This window comes from Manacus vitellinus, unplaced genomic scaffold (assembly GCF_001715985.3).
Source record: "Manacus vitellinus isolate BGI_N305 unplaced genomic scaffold, ASM171598v3 scaffold_39_pilon, whole genome shotgun sequence".
Lineage (NCBI taxonomy): Eukaryota > Metazoa > Chordata > Aves > Passeriformes > Pipridae > Manacus > Manacus vitellinus.
The window spans coordinates 5,997,334-6,018,844 of record NW_021940534.1 but is presented as its reverse complement, the minus strand read 5'-3'; the positions used below and the strand labels follow the sequence as shown (position 1 = coordinate 6,018,844).

The 21,511-nt window shown below is 38.1% G+C and overlaps 1 protein-coding gene across 1 annotated transcript in view; it reads right to left on the bottom strand.

Moving 5' to 3' along the window:
• Positions 1 to 21,511, bottom strand: part of LOC108639002 — a 129,983-nt gene that overhangs the window by 83,221 nt on the left and 25,251 nt on the right. The window contains exons 4-5 of the mRNA XM_029961692.1: positions 4,150 to 4,368; positions 2,044 to 2,296 (exon numbers count right to left, since the gene is read on the bottom strand). Of these exons, the coding sequence (XP_029817552.1) occupies positions 2,044 to 2,296; positions 4,150 to 4,368 (472 nt within the window). The remainder of the gene's footprint in view (positions 1 to 2,043; positions 2,297 to 4,149; positions 4,369 to 21,511) is intronic.

The following is a 21,511-nucleotide window of genomic DNA, read 5'->3' as shown; positions in this document are numbered from 1 at the left end:
CACGTGAGCCTTTTGCAATGTCTACTGGTTTTTACAATGACACGTATCCATGTGGCCAAAGAGGTGTTACTGTCTGCTTTTTAGAAGCTATAGACAAATGAAGTGAGTGGGGTCCCAGGAAAGCTCTGGCAGAACTGGAACTTGAACTGCATAAGAGTTTCTTATCCCTGGAACATACTTCTACAAGCCTACAATAAATCAAACCTGAAATCACACATTTGACACAGTATTTTGGACTATTACTTGACACCCATCCCCCCCACCAATGCAACTGCCCTCTAGCCTTTCCTTGGCAATAAAAAACCATTACTTAGTAAACACAAAAACTTTTGTCTCCAGGGCTATCTGTCATCTTTCACAAGCATTAAGGTCATTTAGGATACTAAAATACATTCTAGCACTAAAATAACTCATATTACCATAACATAATATTTTAAAAAGGTTTGATCTAAAATAGATTGGCAAGTAAATCTGAAATAGCTGCTGAAAGAATGCCAGGAGAAAAAAAATTACAAATGCAATAATGAAAACACATGTAAGAGATATAGTTTCATTTGGAAAGGATACACACAGTATATTGTGTAATATTTGGACAAATGAGTTCCTACCAAAGATAATCTTGGTGGTAAGACTGCCAAGTTTTCAGTATGAAGTACAGAGAGGTGTGTATTTTTTTAACATTGTAATGAAAAAACAAGTTACTTTATTTGTATCTCGTGTTTCCTCCTGACCAAGTGCTATTTGAAATTGGTAATGATCCTGTTTGTGTAGAACTAAGCACAATTCCACTGAAGTCAATGGCAACAATTTTCTCAATGCAAATGTGGGAAAGATAAGGCAGACCTCAGCCTTTCTTCCAGTTTTTATGAATACATCAGCATTAGAACAAAGAAAAAAGCCTTTTAAGCATTTCGATATTTCTAGCCCGGTTATTGCAGGAATACCTCTTTTTCTCTTAGGAAAAACGTATCTCAATCAGAGTAATTACAATTAAAATTCAATTCTGTGCATGTTTTATAGCACAAAATTTAAAAATAAATACATAAATAAATAAATACAGGCTGTCCAAATGAAAACTAGAGTGTGTTGCCACATGTTCAAACTATTGCAATTACCTCTCAAGTGAGTTCCAATTAAATTTATTGAAGAGCTGAATTTTAATTTTCAAAACCATTGCAATGTAAAGAGTAAAAAGCACCTGCAGAGCACAGGTTAGCAGATGAGGAACCAAGAGATTTGAGAAAACCTGATCCCCAACAAGGCCTGTGGGTTACTGCTTGATCTAGAGTAAGCAACAGAAACATAGATGACTTTGAAAGACCAACAAGGGCAGAAGGCGAGCAATACCACACCCCCAGAAAAGCTCTCAGAATCCCACACCCATCAAAAGGACCCTGTATCACATACACAGTGAGACCCAAATTTGAACTGCATCTTCTGGGAGACTAGGCATTTACCTTGGATGTGATAAAAGTTGGCAGTCACCAAAGTACTGTTGGGCTACACAGCACATACATAGAGTTGAGAGCTTTGCTCTACTGATTTTATATATGACGAAGCTCTCTTCTTAAAGATGTTTATCTTTCAATCTCACAAGTCTTTTTAGGAGTGCCAGCAAATTATATTAACTATATTGCATGTCAGAGAAGTGCACGATAACCTCCATTTTTTTCATTTTGTCTGTTTCAGTGCTTAGAAAAATCTGAAGTGTTAATAATCAGGGTTGCTCATTAACCCATCTCCATTAACATCTAAAATTGCAGCAATCCTTTTCAAAGTAGATGCAATCACTTCAGCAGTGAATTTACTTTCTTATCTCCGTATATGGCTTATACAGTGCTCTTAGTTTTACGTAGAAACACAGTGACTCCATTAGATGGGAATTTTGTTAATAAAAAGGTAATGTATAACAATATTATTTAATTTCTTTTTAACTTTCATGTTCCATTGCCAGGGGTGGAATTTCATATCTTTCAGTGATTCATTGAATAAAACAAACTTCTACATCAAATTCTCATGTTCAAGTTATTTTAAGTGACTCACCCCCAGGAATGAATCCACTACTAACACTGCCAAGGGGTCTAACACTGTCCATAGTCCCATTGCTATGATAAACTTTGACAAGAAGGAAGGGAATGAGTCAAACAGCTGCTGACAGCCCCATCTGATCAGGACCATAAGAAGCAGCCCTGCATTCAAGGTTAGGGGTCCCACCACAACCATGACCAACTCTTCACTGGTGTGCAGCAATGAGTTCTGGTAACACAGTTCAACAGTGTGAGGAAAGAGCTGGAATCTGTAAAAAAGCAAAAGGAGAGTGTTTGTCTGTGCTCCTAAGCAGACCATTAAAAAAAAAGTAGAATCATGCATGTTGCATTGTAAAGTTGCATCCCTATCTGCGTCACAACCCTCTGACCAAAAACTGTATGAAGCTACTCAAAAAAAAAAAGAAACTTTCTCCTCCTGCCTCTGTATCCTTTGACCCCCTCTGACTCTCAGTTCACTAGGTGCACCTCCAGACCCTTGGGACTGTGCAGGAAAGGCTATACAAAGATGTTACCTCCCAGAAGCACCATCATGAGCACAGGCCCCAGAAGCTTACCTGTATCTGCATACTGCAGCACCTTTGGGCATTGCATAAAGTAGAAAATCTGATATGGAAGACATAGCTTTTAGCATGCCTAATGTGGTTGGAAATGTTCCTCTCGCCACCATGAGATCACGAGATTTGCAAAGCTCATACAATGAGAAATTTGCTGGCACTGTAAGAGACATGAACTGCATGGCCATGTGAGCTACATACAGAAGCTGTAATTTAAGGCAAAAATTTCAATCCAGTTGAAGTGGCTTAAATTCTGTTCCTAGCTAAACGTAAAGTGGTTTGATTCTCACTTTGGTTCTGACTTGTGAGTGTTACCACTATATTTGTTAGGAGCAGAGAGTGCTCAGCTCAGTCTTATGTTGTTCAGGCACACAGCTACAGACTGGGATGCTGATCCAGGGCATTTTGGCTTGAGAACATTATACATTATCTAGCTGACTGCCTGGGACAGCTGTGACTAGTGGCTTTGAACATGACCACCACTCTCTCATGCATTGATTCCTTCTGCTGAGTTTCCTTTGTTTTCACAGATTCTCGATGCTTGGCCTCCCAGAAGTTTTAACACCAGCTGGCTGAGCACACATGGGATGTGCAAGGACAGAAGTGAGAGATGGTTGGCTTTGCATTAAGATCTAGAAGACCACCTTAACAATACCCAGCACTGTCCAGAGTCCACTCAGTACAAATTTTATCCAATAATCAATCCCACTATCACAGCAGATATAGGTTGGAAAGTTGTACGCCACTGGTTCCTACTGACTGATTCAGGTTTGCGCGATGCCTTAAAGTGAACAAATAAAAAAAAGTTTCTATTGGAGAAATCGTCCCTTTCCTAAGCACGATTAAAGTTTCTTATTCTGTAAACCCATTCTCTACCCCACAGCAATATGTAGAGAATCAGGTATATATCACTAGTGGACTTGTTTTCCACCTTTTTTTCATGTAAGTAGTGACAAGCAATGATTTTCCTGCAACTCTCTAGGGAGCTCTAATTCCTGAGCTAAAGTCTATGTATCATAGAGTTAAAATAAGTCAACCCATTGTAGTACTCACAGTAAAACTGATATATCAAAGTTAAATTCTTAGAAGTATTTTACTCATAGATCACTTCAGTAATATGAAATATGGTTTGAATGCTTCTTCAGTTTTGTGCACTTCTTAGGCATTTTGAAATACTTTATCCAAAATGATAAATGATTCTTCTGGAAGATACATCACCTGCTAGGTATCTCAGAAAGAAGAGAGGTAGGCATTGACACAGGACACACAGATGGACACATTGTGTTCTGGGTTTAAAGTTTACATTACTAACACCTCTACCTGATATGTAAATGTGACCTCCTAGGGTCACATTTGCATATCAGATCATCTAGAATCTGGATGCAGTCCTTGATCTTAGTCTCTGCAGAGGCTCCTATCCGGGCTTTCATGTAGAGCCCTTAGCATAAGTCTTAGTCATTGATTCTCTTCACAGCTCAAAGGAACTGCTTTGAATCAAGTTATTTGGAGTAATATTCTGACTGAGAAAAGAGTTTAGCAGGACTTACTTTGTAACAGGTACTGAGATGGTCTGAAGGAAGAGCCATTGGCTCAAATAATGCAGGTAAAGTCTCACGAACCAAAGCAAAACTACTAGCAGTGCGAGCAGCCAGAAGTCCCTGGAGCGCCAGTGTGTGGCTCCCAGCTCTGAAAAGACTGTGTATGCCACAAAATGGAAATGCTCCACAACCTGCCGGTACAGTTTCACTTCAGCAGCAGAATGGCGGCTAGAAATACATGGAAACAACACAAAGAGTCATTCGTAAAGACATTAAAGGAATACCAGTTGCTAAAACACTGTAGAGTCCTGTTATACAGGTAATTTGGTACAGATTCTAATCATAACTTTTGACTGAACAGTGCATCTGACAGTAAAAAAAAATAAAAAAGAATGTTTTTCCATGGCAAGCCTAGGTGAGAGGTGGCTTCCTCACAGAAATCATGCTGTCACTTTCATAAAGAAGACGACAAATCACATTTAAAATTAAGTTTTTAAAAGACTCTTGCTTTCATTTTGATTTTAATTTTCTCACAAATTGCTCTCTAAGGAACACTTTTTCTCTTATTTCTCTTCAGAGAGAATGGTAAAAGAACTTGTCATATTTGTACTGAAAAGTATTAATGTTATTGAAAACCCGTGAACAGCTTTTTGGCATTTGGTTAAGAACATTTGGTCAAATATCTCAGTACACAATGTGGGCTAAAACTCCTCTTTAGTTTCAAACGAAAGAGAAAATAAAAAGGAACTTGCACTGTAAAAGGATTCTTCTACTGAGTGTGGTGTGATTTGCCCTTTAAACTAATTACCATAGTGCTTCAAAGGGGGTGGAGGGAGGAAAAGAGACGCAGAGATGCAGCCTTGGCATTATATTTCCAAGAAACTGGAGTCTCTCAGCTGATTCAAAGCTGAAAAGACAGTAGCTCCTTTGACCTTTGAAAACTTCTAACTGCTATGCTTATTTCCACCAATTTAAACGACTAAGCAGCTGAGATGCACAACTCTAGGACTGAATATGATGTCATCATGCTCAGACTGTTATTTATGTTGATTAAGGCTTCTGAAAGTTCAGAAATATAAAGATCTTTTTGTGGAAGAAAACATACTGGCTTTTTAAAGTGTAGCATATGACTGGAGAAGAAGCAACAGACACACTTGCGCTGTATTTTATACACTTTTAAAGCACTTTCATGTCTACACATATTTCTTAAATAGCTTTATACATTTCTTTCTTCAGCAGTCACAAAGAGAACTGTGAATAACAACAGAGAAACTTAAAAGGTTTCTGCATTTGTTCTAGGTTTGAATGAGAAGGAGAAATAAAAACACCACACTTGCCAGCCATAGGTCTGGATTTTGAGACCAGCCTTGGCATCATATTACTCATGATCCTCAGTGTTGAGCAGGATGCATGCATTGGAGAGAGCATGCTGTCAGCCAGTTCTTTTTCTCATGAGAAGGCTCAGGCTTTAGTTACCTGCTTGGTTGAAGAAGGGGATGAGAAGTTGTCAGAAACACACCACAAAAAAAACCCCAGGTTTTGGGTGACTAAAAGGCTTCAAGTACAAATCACTAAAACTTCTTGCAGAAATGTCTATTGGGTTGAGACAGCTAATCCTTGCAGTGACTGTAGTTTGATCTGTCAGGGGTTTTGAAGGTTTTTTGAGACATTTCAGTCCATTTTTCTCATATCCCAATCAGTCATAAAGTCCTACTTTAGAGACTCAGGACTACATCATGAATCACCTTCCTCATACTGTAATTATTTTCCCACAGCAGCCTACAGGAACATCACAACACATTTCATTAACATTATGAATTCATAGTCTAGGTTTGTGTGAGAAAGAGACAAAGAAAAATGTAAAATAAGAAATATAATTGACTATGGTATTATACTACAATAACCATGGAATTCTGAATGTTCTGAACTCTGCAGCCAGATTGCCCTACGCTTCCTTTCATATAAAGATATTTTTGTCATCTTTAATAGCTTCCATCAAAATTTACTGTTGAGGCATTCACTCCTTGAGAATAGTTAAGAAGGCAGGATTAGCCACACTGGTATTTTAGTTAGACCAAATAGTTTGTTGTTTGTGCAAAAAAAAAAGAGAGAATAATACTATCTTAGCTCATAATACTCTACTCATCCTTCATCAAACAAGCAGAATTGCACAGATGTCCCACCCAGCCTCACCCATTTCTGAAATCCACATCCTACAGGGATCATTGCCAGTCTTCACCTCTGTGCCGAGAACACAACTAATCATGTATTTTTCACAAAAATCTGGATTTAGATCAACACCTCATTTCATGCTGGAATCATTTACTACTAGATGATCTAGGCTCAATTTACTAAATGAAGCTGCCTCCGCATAGGCATCACCAGAGTGAAATGTTCAGTGTGACACCTATAAAAGGTTTCAAGATGTAAATCCTTCCTTCCAACCCAGCACAGAGATGGAGAAGGAGCATACAGAGTTCAAAGCACTAACAATACCGAGTCCTCTTTCATTCACAGCAGTCCTGGAGCACCAGAAGTACTGAAAAACCTTAGTAACCAAAATATGGGGTTTGGAAGGTGAGTTTACTTCTTCCTCACTGAGGCAGGACCTGTTGATGCAATCAGCACTTTCACAAGAGCACACTTATTCCAGCTCTGTCTCTCATTGTGTGGAAGCTGCTTGTGCAAGCACTGTGAGCACACTATACAAAGTGTTGTCATTGAACTTCCCTAAGGTTTAGGCAGCAATGAAAATATTCAACCTGTGCTTTCATCACTTCATTGCTTCACAGATTACTTCCACTTTCAGGAGGTTAAAAGAGAGCTAATGTTTCCCCCTGTGTACTATGTCGTCCCTGTCGTCTCAGCCACGAGAATGCACTTACTCAATAAACTTCTAAATGAAAGTAGAGAAATTCAAAATATGTTCACTTATCAAACACAAAAGCCTTCCATGCAATGACCCTGCTTAAACCAGCGGAGCAACATCTGTGATGCTTTAGCTGCATCTTTCCTCTGAAAAAACAATAGCAGCCCAGAAATTCAAATGCACCAAACAAGTGGAAACAGCCCCTTCAAATACTTTTAGCTGGTGTTAGTAGTGAAAGCTTTAGGATGGAGTGATGGTGCTGGCAGATACAGTTTTCAGAAGAGATATAAAGGTGCTATAGGATAGAGAGCATCAATATTACCTTTTAAAAACCAAACAACCCCTTCATCCACAAAAAAACCCAAACCAAACCAAACTAAACAAAAAAAAACAAAACAAAAAAAAAAAAAAAAAAAAAAAAAAAAAAAAAAAAAAAGAAAACAAAAAACCACTAAAACCAGAAAACCCCAACAAATCTCAACACTTGGGTGAAAACTGTGTAAAGTTCCAAATGAGAAGTCACTTGAGTATTGGATTTATCCATGATTCCTCGGATTACTGGTAAGTAATTTGGCTGAATGTTTTTGTTCTAGGGCATTAGTTTTGCATTTTTCTTTGAGAAATGCTGCAATAACAAATAGCAGAGACCAAATTACCATAAAAGCATGTCAATTATTTGAATGGAAATTGTTCAGAAGGAAAGAAACGCACAGATTCTCCTAAGCTGCAGTTGATGATGATGATGGCAGAAAAGTAATGGCTGATAGAAGGTAGTGTGTACTGTTGGGTGACACTTTGCTGCTGACAAACCATGGTGAACATTTGTATAATGCACTGCAAGACTGGCATTTAGAACTGGTGTGGGGGGGTAGATCATCAGCCTAAGCAACCCTGCTTCCTCTCAAAGTACATTGGTGTCTACCAGCTGAGGTATTCAGGATCTAGTCCTGAATGTATCTATTATTTACATTTCATAAAATATGGCAAAATAAATGTTCTTTGTCACCCATAGAGACAGAGAAGAATTAAAGAGCAAATGCAGACACAAATTACTACTTTATGCAAATTAATTTCAGGGAATCACACGCAGTCTTTACAGCCCAAGAGTCTGTGCAACGTATTTACTCAGTTCACAAATAAAAAAAAACCCTCCCCACCATCACCCTAAATGGTGGGTGTTCAAACTTAGTGTTAAGTTCTTTATGGCTTATCAACAGAAATAAAGATGCAGAAAATATTGCCCAGTGTTACTACAATGAAATGCTATCACTTTCAGTGGAAAATCACACCTCTATCTGAAGGCACATCTAAAATTAATATATGTAGCCCTTCAAATGGAAACCAGTTAGAAGCACCACTGGTGAAGCATAAGGCAGAAGAGAATATGGTTCATTCCATTGTGCACAACATAAACATATACATAAAACATAAAATTTTATTATCATTAGAGGGATTTTATTATTATTCCTTCTGCATAATATTTTTCCTTTTCAAAGCTTGTATTGTGTTACCAGGAAATTGCCATTATTCCAGGCTGTATGGTGATGATACAAATGACTTACCCAATAAGCCAACGGCAGAGCTGTGAACCGAACTCTGCTGAGTTACAGTCCATTATTCTATCCACTGGATTCCTAATAAAATATTACATTTTTGTTTATTTGTATGCAAAGTGAATATAAGCAGGGAGAACATTTGCCAGCAATATAGACACTGTTTTTTCTCATCTCTTTCCAGGACACACCTATGCTTCATATTCTTCAGTTTGCAAGCACCAAGAAAGCTGGCATCACAAAGAGTTACAAAGGTTATCTAGAGGATTTCTTCTGCAAGAGAGGTGACAAAAGACCTGAGGGGACATTAAGTGGTTCCTTAACATAGAAATGCTCATAGGAGGATTTGTTCTACAGCTTACTGAAAAATCCAAAATCGTGGTATAGAAGAAATGCTGAAAATCATGACAGGTTTATTTTTCAGGTGCACCTGTGGTGGAAAAAAGAAACCGCTAGAAGCATGTAAAATCCAAAAACACTGAATGAGGGATTTAGGAATTAAACATTCTTGCAAAACAGGAAAAATAGTAATCCAGTAACTGCAATAGTTGTTTTGGTTTGCTGCAAAGAACATGACACAGGTATGTGAATGCACCCAGAGCGATTGTGGCCGAGTTCCTTCCGAGTTCCAGGCTGTGCTAGTTCATGGGAGATGGTCAGCAGGTAGTAAAGTCTGAATTAGCAACAGCCTAGGTGTGTTTGCATCACATGCATAGCCAGGAGCCGGATACAAACGTATCAGCTGAATTTTTCCCACAGCCCTCTCACAGGGTTATATGCTGGCACAGCTGTTGCCTTGGAGGGACCACCGCATTCTTCCATACTGGGGGATGGACATTGTTGGTCAGTGGGCCAAGCCATGTTCATTAAAGAGGAAGGGAAGAAAGTGCTGACAGCTTCATACTCCTCTGGATACAACTGTATTAGCCCGAAAATGGTGGACACAACTTTCACTATAAAAGAGTTTACGAGAACAGAAAATTGGTAAACAGCAGCAGATTCATGTCATCAGTAATGCCTTTACCCAACAGTTTTAGGTTGGTGGAGAAGTCCATCTCCTGACTTTAGCTAACTAAGAATTTCCTGAGGAAATTAACTGAGACATTCACGAGAAGAGATTTCTTACCAAGCTGAGGAAGGAAGCACTGGAGGAAGAAAGAATCACAAAATTTAAGCAGAGTGGCAGTAGTGCTGGAGGACAGTGTGGTTCCTTGCAGAGAGCTGGCAAAGCTTTGCACATTTCAGCTTTGAGCAGCATCTGACAATGACATAGCAAAAATGACAAAACCCAAATTATTATTGTCAGCCCTGCAGTTTAGGTAGGCAACTAAAACTTTGCTTATTTCATGCTTTACTGCATTTTCAAGAGCTTATTGGCTTGGCAAAATAGTCTGGAAATCTTACAGGAACAGACTTTGTTCAAACATTCCAGTCTGGCTGCTTCCAGCTCTGGATGGGTACAAACATGAAGCAAGGAAACTCGAGCGCAGCTTTCAGAACTTTTAAGAAGCTCTGTTTTATATTTCATTCTAGAAAGAAACAAAAGGCAGCAGTCAGCCTCTGTTATTCATCCTCATGACATGACTAGGCCAGTCAAGGAGCAAAAGGAAGCATGTAACTCCTCCCCTACTTCTTGCCCTCTGACTGCTTTAAGTAAATAAGATGACAATAAATGAATGAGAAAAAGACACAGCCCACACAGGGAGGATGCAAGATGTCAGCAGAGGTATAGATCTCAAAAAACACAGCACTATCTGTGAAGCTGTTCACCCAGAAAGTAATGCCGAATGCTCAACCTTGTGCATGAGCAATAAAACAGTGTTTAGGACCTGGAGAAGAAGTTTATAGGGTCACCAGAGTAATAAATACACATTCAAGATCATTTCAGTTAAAAAAGAAATGGAAAACTATACGAGGAGAAATGTTAGACTTAAAACATCTATAGACATTCAGGAGAATCAAGATAAAAAGCCTTTCATTTATGCTAATAGGAGCAGTGTACCCTGCCCAGGAGAAAAAGAAATACACATATATATGTAGGTAGTACTCCTGCTTAAGCTAAGTCCCCTGTACCTGATGCGTGGAATGGTTTCTACCTTGACACAGAAAACATCCCCAAGGACATTTGCTCTGTCTGGAGGAAAAATGCAATCTTCCTCCTGACCAAATACATATCTACTTCTGAGAGCCACTAAACACTCAAACACCATCTGTGAGCTGTGCATTCATCTGTAACACACCAATTTAGCTGGCAGGCCATAGGGAAACAAGACTCTGAAGTTGCCAAGTTAAAATGGCAATCCAGTACCAGTTGAAACTCCACCAAGCAAACAGGTGAGGCTACCAGTGAACATTGTAGCAGAGAGTGCTGAAGCTTCAAAATAAGAAAAGGTATTGTGGAGTGGATTGAAAAAAAAAAAAAAAAAAAAGGAAAAAATGGCACAGCTTTGATCTCTTCTGTCCTGTACTTAATGAGCAGCAGCATCACACTAGGAGCATGGGTCTGTACAGCTGGAGTCAAACAGCTGCTTTCCTTCAGTGAGAACCAACAGACTTGTAGCTGCTGTGGACAGAGCAGACAGAAGACACACAGCACATCATGGTCCTCCATTTCATAAAAACCTCATTCTGTCTGGCTGTATAATGATGAAACTTCATCTTACACAGAGAGGCCACAAGTCAAAGTCCCTTGACTTCTATCTGGTTTTCACAGTAACAGGCTGAAACAGAAATTGAATTCCTGCCTGCTTGCATTGCTTTCCTTGGCACAATTAAATAGTATGTGTGTGAAAGTGCTGAAGTTGGGATGTCAATTGTTAAACCAAATGCACCATTCACTTCATGTGCAGATTTGTAATAATCATGCACCATAGGAATAGGGGTATATAAAGATGAAAGAAAAATAGTGAATCTACTGATGTAAGCTTGTACATTAAAATTCTTCTAAAACACCATTAGTGTTATTCCAGTCAGATCTCTGGAAGCTTCTGTACTGACCTGACAAAAATTACCTTTCCTTGCTCGTAACAAATTTTACAAGGAAGAACTAATCTGGAAAAAATTGCTAGAGTCTGGAGGAACAATGGGACATGTATTTAGCAAAATTTTGACATTGGAAATTATCTTTTTTACTTTATTTCAATTACAATTTTTTATTTTTATTATTTTATGCAGCACCGTGTCGATGAACACAAGTGTTTGACTCAGGAATAGCAATCCATGAAGAGAATGAAATATGATGTGACCCAGGTAACATCAATTAGAATACAGTTAAAAATAAATCCTTATGGATTTAAACATGGGCACACAAGGTAATAAACTACACCAATAATGTAATACATTAAAAAAAGAAATCTCACAAACAGGAAATTGTCTGCAATGTTTAGGGTATTTACAAGGTATACATTGTTCAAATATAGCTATAGCAAACTGTTTTGGAAAAACTCTTCATCAAAGTTTTGATAAAAGAAAACAATATCAAGTTTGGGTGCATGGCTGATGCTATAACACTGCTTACTACAAAAACCAAAACATTTTTGCTTTAATACCACCTGTTTTCTTAAAGAAGCAAATCTATGTTAGGCCAGCTTAATTAAATCTTTAAGAGCCTTAGAAAAGAAGGGAGTTATGAGCAGATGCAGAATACTCTAGGATACTATTATATTTAAAACACCATTAAACAGTTATCAAGATGAGAAAACTGAGATACTGTACAGATATCTTAAATTCAATTACTTTATGAAAAACACAGCTATAGGAAATGTTAAATTGAAATCTTTTTAAAAGATCTTTATAAACACTACTGAAATTATGGTGGAAATTATCCATACAATTTAGTCAAACAAAATGCATCATGTAATAACAGTATTAACTTTTTCTTTTCAGTTTAATGCTGTGTTATTATATTTGCTGCCTATTTTAGAAAGTAATTTGTGTTGATGGCTCTGCAGAAAAACCAAGCATTAAAGAACTAATTTAATTCCTTCTGAGCTATGTTCAATTCAAAAATATTTCTTTCAGAATGTCCCAGTACTGCAGAATCTGACTAGAAATCCACCTTGAACTATGTGCACTTTGACTAACTCTCTGCCCAAGGCAAAATGATCCTGCATTCAGCAGGGTTTTATCCTGGTCTTCTAAAGGACTTACACAGAATGTACCTGATATAACTGGACCAGAATGTCAACCATGATAGAAATTATGATCAAGACATAGAGGATACATAATGAGAACCTTATCTATTTTACAGTGGGCTGCTATTGGTAGGGGAGTACCTTTAGGGGGTTGTTTACAGAAATCAGGTCTCCCTTCTTTAAAATAAAATATAGAAAGAAAAAGAAAGAAAGAAAGAGAAAACTGTATAATTCCTTGTGCAGTGCTCTTCTTCCTGCTTGTTATACTGTATGACATAATGGATACTAGCTGTGTTTAAGGTGTTAAAGTACTGCTATAATAGGCTGCCTGGCAGCCTTTGGAAAGAAATTTCACAAATTTTCTTTCAACATGAAGACATGGCTTTATTCCTCTGGTTCCACAATATAAAACAGAAATTTAAAAATTGCCACAGCTTGTTTCTCAAAAATCAATGCATGATTGCTAGCTGCACTGGGAGTTTGAGGGATATCCCCTTATCAGAGGCAATCTCTAGATAACATACTTTCCTCTATTGCCCATAGCTGCATGTAAGACACGGCAAGACAAATGTCAGCTTCCTTTTCTATTGGTGTCATCTATTGATCCAGTGAAATGCTCTTCATCTGAAACTTCCTTCCCAAAGGGGACATTTGCTACGAGAAGCAAACCTCTCTTCCTGATGCTAAGAAACCGTAAAACTTTCTGCTAATTACTGTACAGTACTATAGCAACATATAGTTCTAAAAGTATAAAAAAAATAAACAGAAAAAGTGCAAATGAGGCAGATGCCATCCTTTTCCTGGTAGAAATGTTGTTTTATAATACTGAAAATGTAATATAATAATAACAAACTCATTATGAGTTTTCTGTGCGCACTAGAAAAAAATGTACTCTGGGTCTATGCTTTCCTTTGGGGACATTTCCTCTCAGATGCATTCAAAAGTGCTATCTGAGATGTGCCTAAGTGACTCCAGTATGAGACAAAGCACAAAACAGTGTCACCATGAGAAACAACAGTATCAGCGAATAACAAGAAGCAGAGGGGTAGGTAAAGGATGCTGGAGTACAAAAAGGACACTATGTATACAAAAAATAGTCCTGGTAAAAACACATTTATTTGTGCATCTACAGAGATAGGAGAGAGAGATAGCATAGTGTGCTGGCCTAAGACAACAGCACCATCAGAAAAAGCTTTAGCTATCAAGAAAGAAGAAAGTGGAGATGTAGAAAAGACACATCCTTTTAAGAATAAAAACTGACTTGTAAAAATGCATAGCTAATCAACACCCATATGAATCTTTACAGTTTCAGAGAGGTTTTGGTATGGCTCCTAGGTAATTGCAATTTCATCAGACTGAAAAAGAACAACCAAAAGAAGCATTTATAAAGAAAATAATCAAATATTTCACTAGCACTGGAGTATGTTGGACTTGATAATCCTAACCAAAAGAAAGTTTTGGTCAAGAGTAAAGAAGAGGCACACTCTTTAAATGTCAATAAGCTTGTTCCTTCAGTTCAAATATAAAGTATCACGCTACTCATCCCCTCCATGCACAATTTTTAAAATGCAACCATCTAAAGGAGACTAAGTTGTGATGCTTCACTCATACAATAAGGATTTTCAGGAACAGGGGAACTGACTTTCTGGAAGGTTGCAACTGAGAATTTCTCTCTGTGGGTGCAATAACTGAGACACTTCCCCTCTGGTCTACTCTTGGTCGACAGGTTCAGAAGTCACCAGAGGAAGAGTGACAGGCAGCCTTACTGCATATACCGTGCCTTCCTAAGATACCTTGCTAAGAAAAAAACCCCAGTTTTCAGGAGCCATTAGACCAAAGCTTCCAAAATAGAATGAAGCATTTGGGCAGAACAAAAGCCTTGTTATTTTGCTGTCTCTGACAAACAATAGTTGGCAGGTATTGAACTTACCATGCAAATTAACTTCTCTGTTTGTTTGGGATTTTTTTTCCTGTGTATATTTGTCTGAAAGTGTATTTGTAAATAATACAGTTTATTGAAACTGTTGAAAGAATTTATTTTTCTTAAAATCATAGAAAATGTGATTTTTAACTCTTTTTACAAAGACATGATTCTGCTTTTTCTTGGAACCTTTAGATTTTTCATCAAAGAACTCCAAATACCTGAAAGACATACTTCAGTTTTTCAAAGAGCCAGGTTCATCCAGACAATAATGTAAGAAACACTTAAATAACCTTCAAGAGTCACCACAGAGGTGATTCTGAATTTCAGCTTTAGAGTTCTCCTATTCTGCTGAAAGGCTGGATTACTGAGGGAGAGAAGGGGGGCAATCAGTTTGCCAATCAGCTTTAACACTTATTAATTTTCTAACTTTCTACCTACAATAAAGACAATCACAGTCACAATCCTAGAGGACAAAATCCCATTATCTTAGACCCATAAGGTTTCCCACTGCGGGTCTGAATTCATTCAGACAAGATTTCACTGGCTTGCAGTAGACTGTGCTCCTTTGACTCAATGCAATTCATAACTTATTCAAACAGAAGCACCTACAAAATAGTCATATCTTCCTCAGCTGGACAAACCTACCCTTGTCAAAACTCAGTGTGACAGACTAACAGTCCTATGGGTCTGATGCTTCTTCCCTCTCCTACAGCAGGATCCTTATTGCTCCTTCCTTCCTGTCTAGAGATTTTTGTTTAATTGCAAAGCCTAATAACTACATGCATTGACACAGTATTAATTTTGTTCAGCTGAGTAGCCTGCTCACCTTTCTATGAGTTCCCATAAGTTTGGTAGCAGCGTATGGATGCAAAAGCCTCAAGAAGTCAGGGAGGGCAGTTAGGGTGAGGTTTCCCAAGATACCAAAGCAATTCAGCTGCTGAAATGTAACTAGGAAGAACACTGTGGTTACAGGACCCAGACTACTCTGAAAACCTCCTCTTTGGTTCAGACAATAATGCTCTCTCAGGTTCTCAGTATTTTATAGCCTCTTTTTCTTGCTTAGTATGTAGCCTTAATAATCTTTATTTCCTTAAGGATCAATCTAAAACTTACTTGATCCACAATGCATCAGAACTTACACTTATGGTAAAACTTTAGTTTTCACATCTAGTATCTTGTGGGTGATATTTTCATTGCAGAGCCTTAAAATTATTTTAACACAATACATTATTTTTTTTTATTTTTCTTCAGTTTAAACCTGAAGGCAAATTGATTCACAGGTCATATTTTATGCTATTCTTTCAGCTTAAAGACTTCAAATCATTACAGAAAAAAAAAGGAGATAGAAGATTTTGGTGGTTTAGTTGTTGTGTTGGGTGGGGATTTTTTTTTGCTTATTAAAGTTTTTGCTTGCTGGGCTCAAGGTTTAAAGGTAAAATTTACAAAGACAATGCTTTTTGACAGTGAATCTTCTGCTACATTTTCAGAAGCACTCAGCAAATTCCAGCAGCGGGTTTCTAGACACAAAAGACAAATACAACCACTCCGTGATTTAGATTGGCTTTCTGTTTGTGGGTCATGAGACTCACTGCTGAGCATGTCAGAAGTTGGCTGTTGCATTTAATGCAGGTTGTCAGCAACTTCATAGTTCCAATAGCAAAAGGAAGAGTGTGCTCTGGCTTTGGTTTTGGGGTATTGGATGGGGTTTTTCCACCCTTCCTTCTTTTGGGGTTTTGATTGGAATCTCGGATTGCAGTTAGTGAATAAATTCAGTTACTGCAAAAGAATCAAATTAAAAGTATGGAACAAGCTGGTGCTTTGAAAAATGTTGAATTGCATAGATTTCCTTTTTTCAGAGACATCATTTAACATTCAAAATAAATATTAAATTTCCCTTCAGTTTGAAAGTTTAGAGTCACTTATGAAACTAGGAACAATAATCATACTATATTATGCCCTGTCTCATGTATGCCTCAAGAGGGCTGTGACTTGTCGTAGCATGAAGGAACCTGAAAAATGATTACTTGCTGCTTTAAACAGAAGATGCATAGCTCAGACGCTCATTAATGAAGCAAAGGAAAATTAATTGACATGTCTAATAGTTCTTCTAATATAGCCTCTAAGCCTTGATGTGTCAATTGTCAAATTACCCCTGGCGTTCTTTCTTTGTCTCAGTGATCTTGTGTTGCATTGCTAGGAGAGAAAATTAACATCACTTTCCTTGGCCTCTCTTAGTGTACTTTCTGGGCAAGGGTGCTAGACCTACAGAAAAATGAGATGCATGTCAGCCCAACTGCCTTAACCTCTCTCCAGATCAGGCTTAACCTCTCAGACTGCAGAACTCCAGCTTTGTGACTGATCTGTGTCAATGATGCATCTTTCCTGGGGCATACAGTGGAAAACAAACAAGCTTTAAAAAGCCTAAATGTATTAGCCTTTCTATACATCCTTGCCACTCTTGTGCATTCCTTTGACTTAAGTTACAGTTTGTTTCAGCAAGCCAGGATCCTCTCTGCCTTTTCTCCCCCAGCAGTGGTCTATCCTCTGAAAGACCCAGCCTCTTTCACCCAACAACAGGCTTCCTTGCTTGCTACAACATAGGCAGTGAAAGAGCATTCTTCTTAGAGCTTCCCTTCTTTTCACGTTATTATCACCCAATCCAGGCTGCAAGAAAAGCTGTTTCCAATCATTTGCCTGTTAGTCATCTCTCTGTCTGACAGCAAATTCTTTGATCAAGACTGTTATAATGTGTATATTAGGGTCATCTAAGTTTATGCAATGGAACTGTTTAATCATCTTTGCTGTTTCATCAATTGGTATTTCTATCCTACATAAAGTTAGGAAGAAAAGGAAACACAGAAAAGGCATATAAGTGATATATTACATCTGCTGTCTGCAGTGTGGCACGAAAGTCCATTGGATTCCCAACATTAAACAGCATTTGAGAACCTCACATTGGCAGATTCTTTAAGTCCTAATTCCAGAAACTGAAGAAATCCTGATTTTAATGTGATTTGTTTGGGGCTGGTTTTTTGTACGTAGATTAAGTGATATGATTTGGAAATTAGCCCCCTAGCACATCACAGCAATAAACCACCTAAGAGCCATACTGGAAAATACAGTTCTTTGTTAAGAATGAAAATCACTGCATAACAACATGTCAGATCTCTATGATTTTGAAAAAAAAATAAAATTAAAAATCATTAAGATATTTTTCATTCTGTATTAAATTATCTCAACCATTCTTCTTAGGGGATATCTTCATATCTTTAGCCTTTCTCATAAGAAACAGATTTGCATGTTCTGCGGAGCATGAACACGCTCAATCCAATAGTCAGGAAAGTACTACATGAGTACTGCCCCATAGAGTTGCATGTGTGCAGTAAGTCCGAGGCATCTAGAGAGTACCAGATTTCTTTCACATTTGAAGGCTATTAGTCCACACACAATAAGTTTAATATGTCTCAAGCACAGAGGAGTCCCTTCTCATGTGCTGTAGAGCAAGACAGTACAGTTGAATGCATGCATCTGGAATTGCCACATGGGCTGTCAGAGATCCAGATAACTTAAACAAATGTTGAAATTCTTCAGCTTGCACCCAGGCCCAAAAGGAAGAATTTGGGAAAAGCCATGTTCTATGAAGCTGGGTGAGAAATGAACATAAAATTCAGTAACATTTCTCTGAATGTCTTTCTATTATGTGACAATTTTTGAATAATCCAACTATCAGCACTAAAAAGCTAGGAAATACCATAGCTATCATTGTTCCAAACTCTATTGATTTTTGACAGAAATTGAAACAAGAAAACAGGGAAAATATAGGAGAATGGGCAGAAATGGCAGAGAGGGAATTTGCGAGCAAGAATAAAGGTGTATAAAAACTATCCACACAATACTGAAAAAGTGTGAAGGTCTGTATCTGTAACATTTTTCAATAATACACATCACAGTAAGAATACAATAAGTATGCTGAGGCATAGACAGCAAGAATATTTTCCGAGATAAAACAAGCCAGGAGCAGGTTGGGGAACTGTCCCTATAGTTCTTCTTTCATGCTGAATCCAACTCTTTTTGCTGATGCAGGCAAAGAAAACCTTCCTTACTTCATGCTACCTGAGACCTCACTTTAACTAATACATGAGGATCTTCTAGAAGGTTTTAATTGCAGAATAGAGATGTATGAAAAGTAGCTTTCTCTTCATGTTAAGATTTTTAAAAGACAACTCTGATCCCAAGCTGGGATGAAAAAGTTGAAAACAAAAAAGTTCATGTACTGATACTTTGGTTAATAAAATGATTTGTTTTGATAATTTAAAGTACTTTGAAATGATTTTGACCTTTTCAATAGAAAATGAACCCATCTGTATACATTAAAATGTGTGAAAAAAGTAATTTCAAAACAAATTTTCTTTTCAAAATATCGAGATGGAATATTTCAAGAGTCTCCAGATTTTGTTCCAATTATCCTTTCCTGAACTAGAAGAGCTAACGCCAGCTCTTTCCCACAATTTCATTTTTTGAAAGTCATAGTTTTCCAGGGCAAAGTGCTCAAAAAAACCCCAACTTCAATCAGAGCAGAAATACCGCACATCCTGGATTCTGATGAGGTCATATGCTTCCTTCATTTCAATGGGTAGCTTGAGACAGACTGCAAAATACTGATGTGTCACCCATTTTGGCATTGTTCTGGCAAGTGTTGTGGCAGACCATACAGGGCACTGAGATTGCTCTCATAGTGAGGAGTGCAAATTGAAATAACATATTCTATTGTGTGATCCAAATGATCTGGGGATTGAACATACGTTGAGAGATTGTGCTCCAACTTGGCCAGAGGGCTGCCAGAGGCTGTGTGGGAGGACAGGGACATGCTTGGCAAGTCCCTGGGAAAGACAGAGAAGGGGTGAGCTCCACACTGAGTAGATCACACCCTGGTATGCCACCAAAAGACAAAACCAAGTTTTCACCACACAAATCAACCAGCTAAAAGGTGATTGTGAATCTGTTTAATGAGTTAACATTGAAATACTGAAAACCCTGGTTAGTTGCCTTCAATGGGCTTTGAAAATATTTTTCCCACACATCTTCTTGTCCTCCTTATTAGTAAATAAGCTGGGATTCAATTGTAGGCAAGGGCTTGGTACAGACTTGAACAATAAACTGGTTAGATTCATTAGGAGCGGAGTTGGATGACACAATGTTGGAAACATATGCAGCCAGCCTATGAGACTAGCTTGGCTATAAAAACATCCACCACTAGTTTATTTAACTTAGAATGCCAAAGGTAGGGAATGCTTGCTGTGAGCTACAGCTACTTGGGCTCTCTCACTGTAAATAAGAACAAATCAGCACACAATAAGACTTACATTGCTTTTCACACTTCCTTTCTGTAAACAGCACATACTTTCTCTTATAAATAGTGCAACTAAACTTCAGTTTTTCAGATGACATAACTGCCCTGCTGAAGCCAACAGACTTGAAAGCTAATTCACACCATCAAAGTATCTGTTTTCATTTTACTTATTTTCTTCACATGCACTTGATGTTTTTTATTCTACCACTATTTCTGAAGATTTTAAAATTAATAGTATGCTTTATTTCTAGTGCTGTATAAGTACTAAAGCAATATATTGCTTTTATCAGATTTATCAATTTTGATAAGTCAATCGTAGGGCAACCAACAAAAGAGATCTTCCAAGTACAAACATTTATTTTCCACTTTTCTTGTGTGCATTCTTATCTCTGAATAAAATTCAAGTCTACCAGTTGAAAACACACTCTCTGTAGAGACACACAGGGTAAAGGCATGCTCTGAGTCCAAGACTCTTACACTATCCAGACCAGCAGACTCAGACACAGCAGGAAAGAAGGCAACACTCAGTAAACCTGGTTCATGCGGAGGCTGCAACTTTATTAAATGTAAACCACATTATGGGCTTATTTAAATTAATGGTCACAGTGGGTGCTCAACACCTCTGAAAGACTCTGCACTAGGACTAGCCATAAAATTTTCCATCGAGACTGCTGCGTGAAGGGGAGCTGAGACAAGTAGTGCTTGCCAGAAAACTGCCTTTCCATGGGAATTTTTTCTTGATAAAATGTTAAGATTTTGGTGCTGAAAAAGTAGAACTGTGGTTTTTTTCAGCAGTCCCTCTCATCAGAATCAGTAACCAGCTGTTCATTTGTACAAGCCCATGTGCTGCGTGAGGCGGTCTTGCCAGACCACCTCATCCGTATATACCAGAGGGAAATGTACCGACGTGCAGTGGAAAGGCTGAGATACCGCCCTGGGCATGGGACATGCACACAGCCTGCCTTTAGAGGTCTTGGCTTTAGAGGAGTGTGGGGAAAGGAGACCTGAGTGCCATCCCCTACACCCTCGGTCCATGTATTCAGATTTCCACCAAAGAAACCCAGGAGAACAGGGAGGGTAGGAGATCACTTCATGTCCCACCTTGCTCAAGAGGACCAGAAGACAGGGACCACAGAGGATGCCACAGGGCCTGCCTAAGTCACAGTGGGCATGCAACCAAGTGACAGCTTTTTTGAACTGAGTCGTTTAATTCCTCTGGACTGGATGTTTCAGCTTTGTTAAAAAGCTATTGTTTTCTGGAGAGGGGAAAAAAAAATCTTTTCTCTAAATTTCATTAGCAAATTAGGACTGTTAACTTAAGAATGGCTAAGGGAAAGTAGCAAGTGGTTGAACAGCAACTCACCATGGTTATGAACAGTGAAAATCTCTTCAAAATACTCAACTGAAAATCGAGGGAGACTTTTGTGCTTACAAGACAAGAGCACTCTATTGTAATTGGTTCTTACAAGAAATAGAAATATCTTAACTGAGTCAATGACAATTTTTTGCATTATTGTAATACTTAAAGTGTCAGTGTTTGAT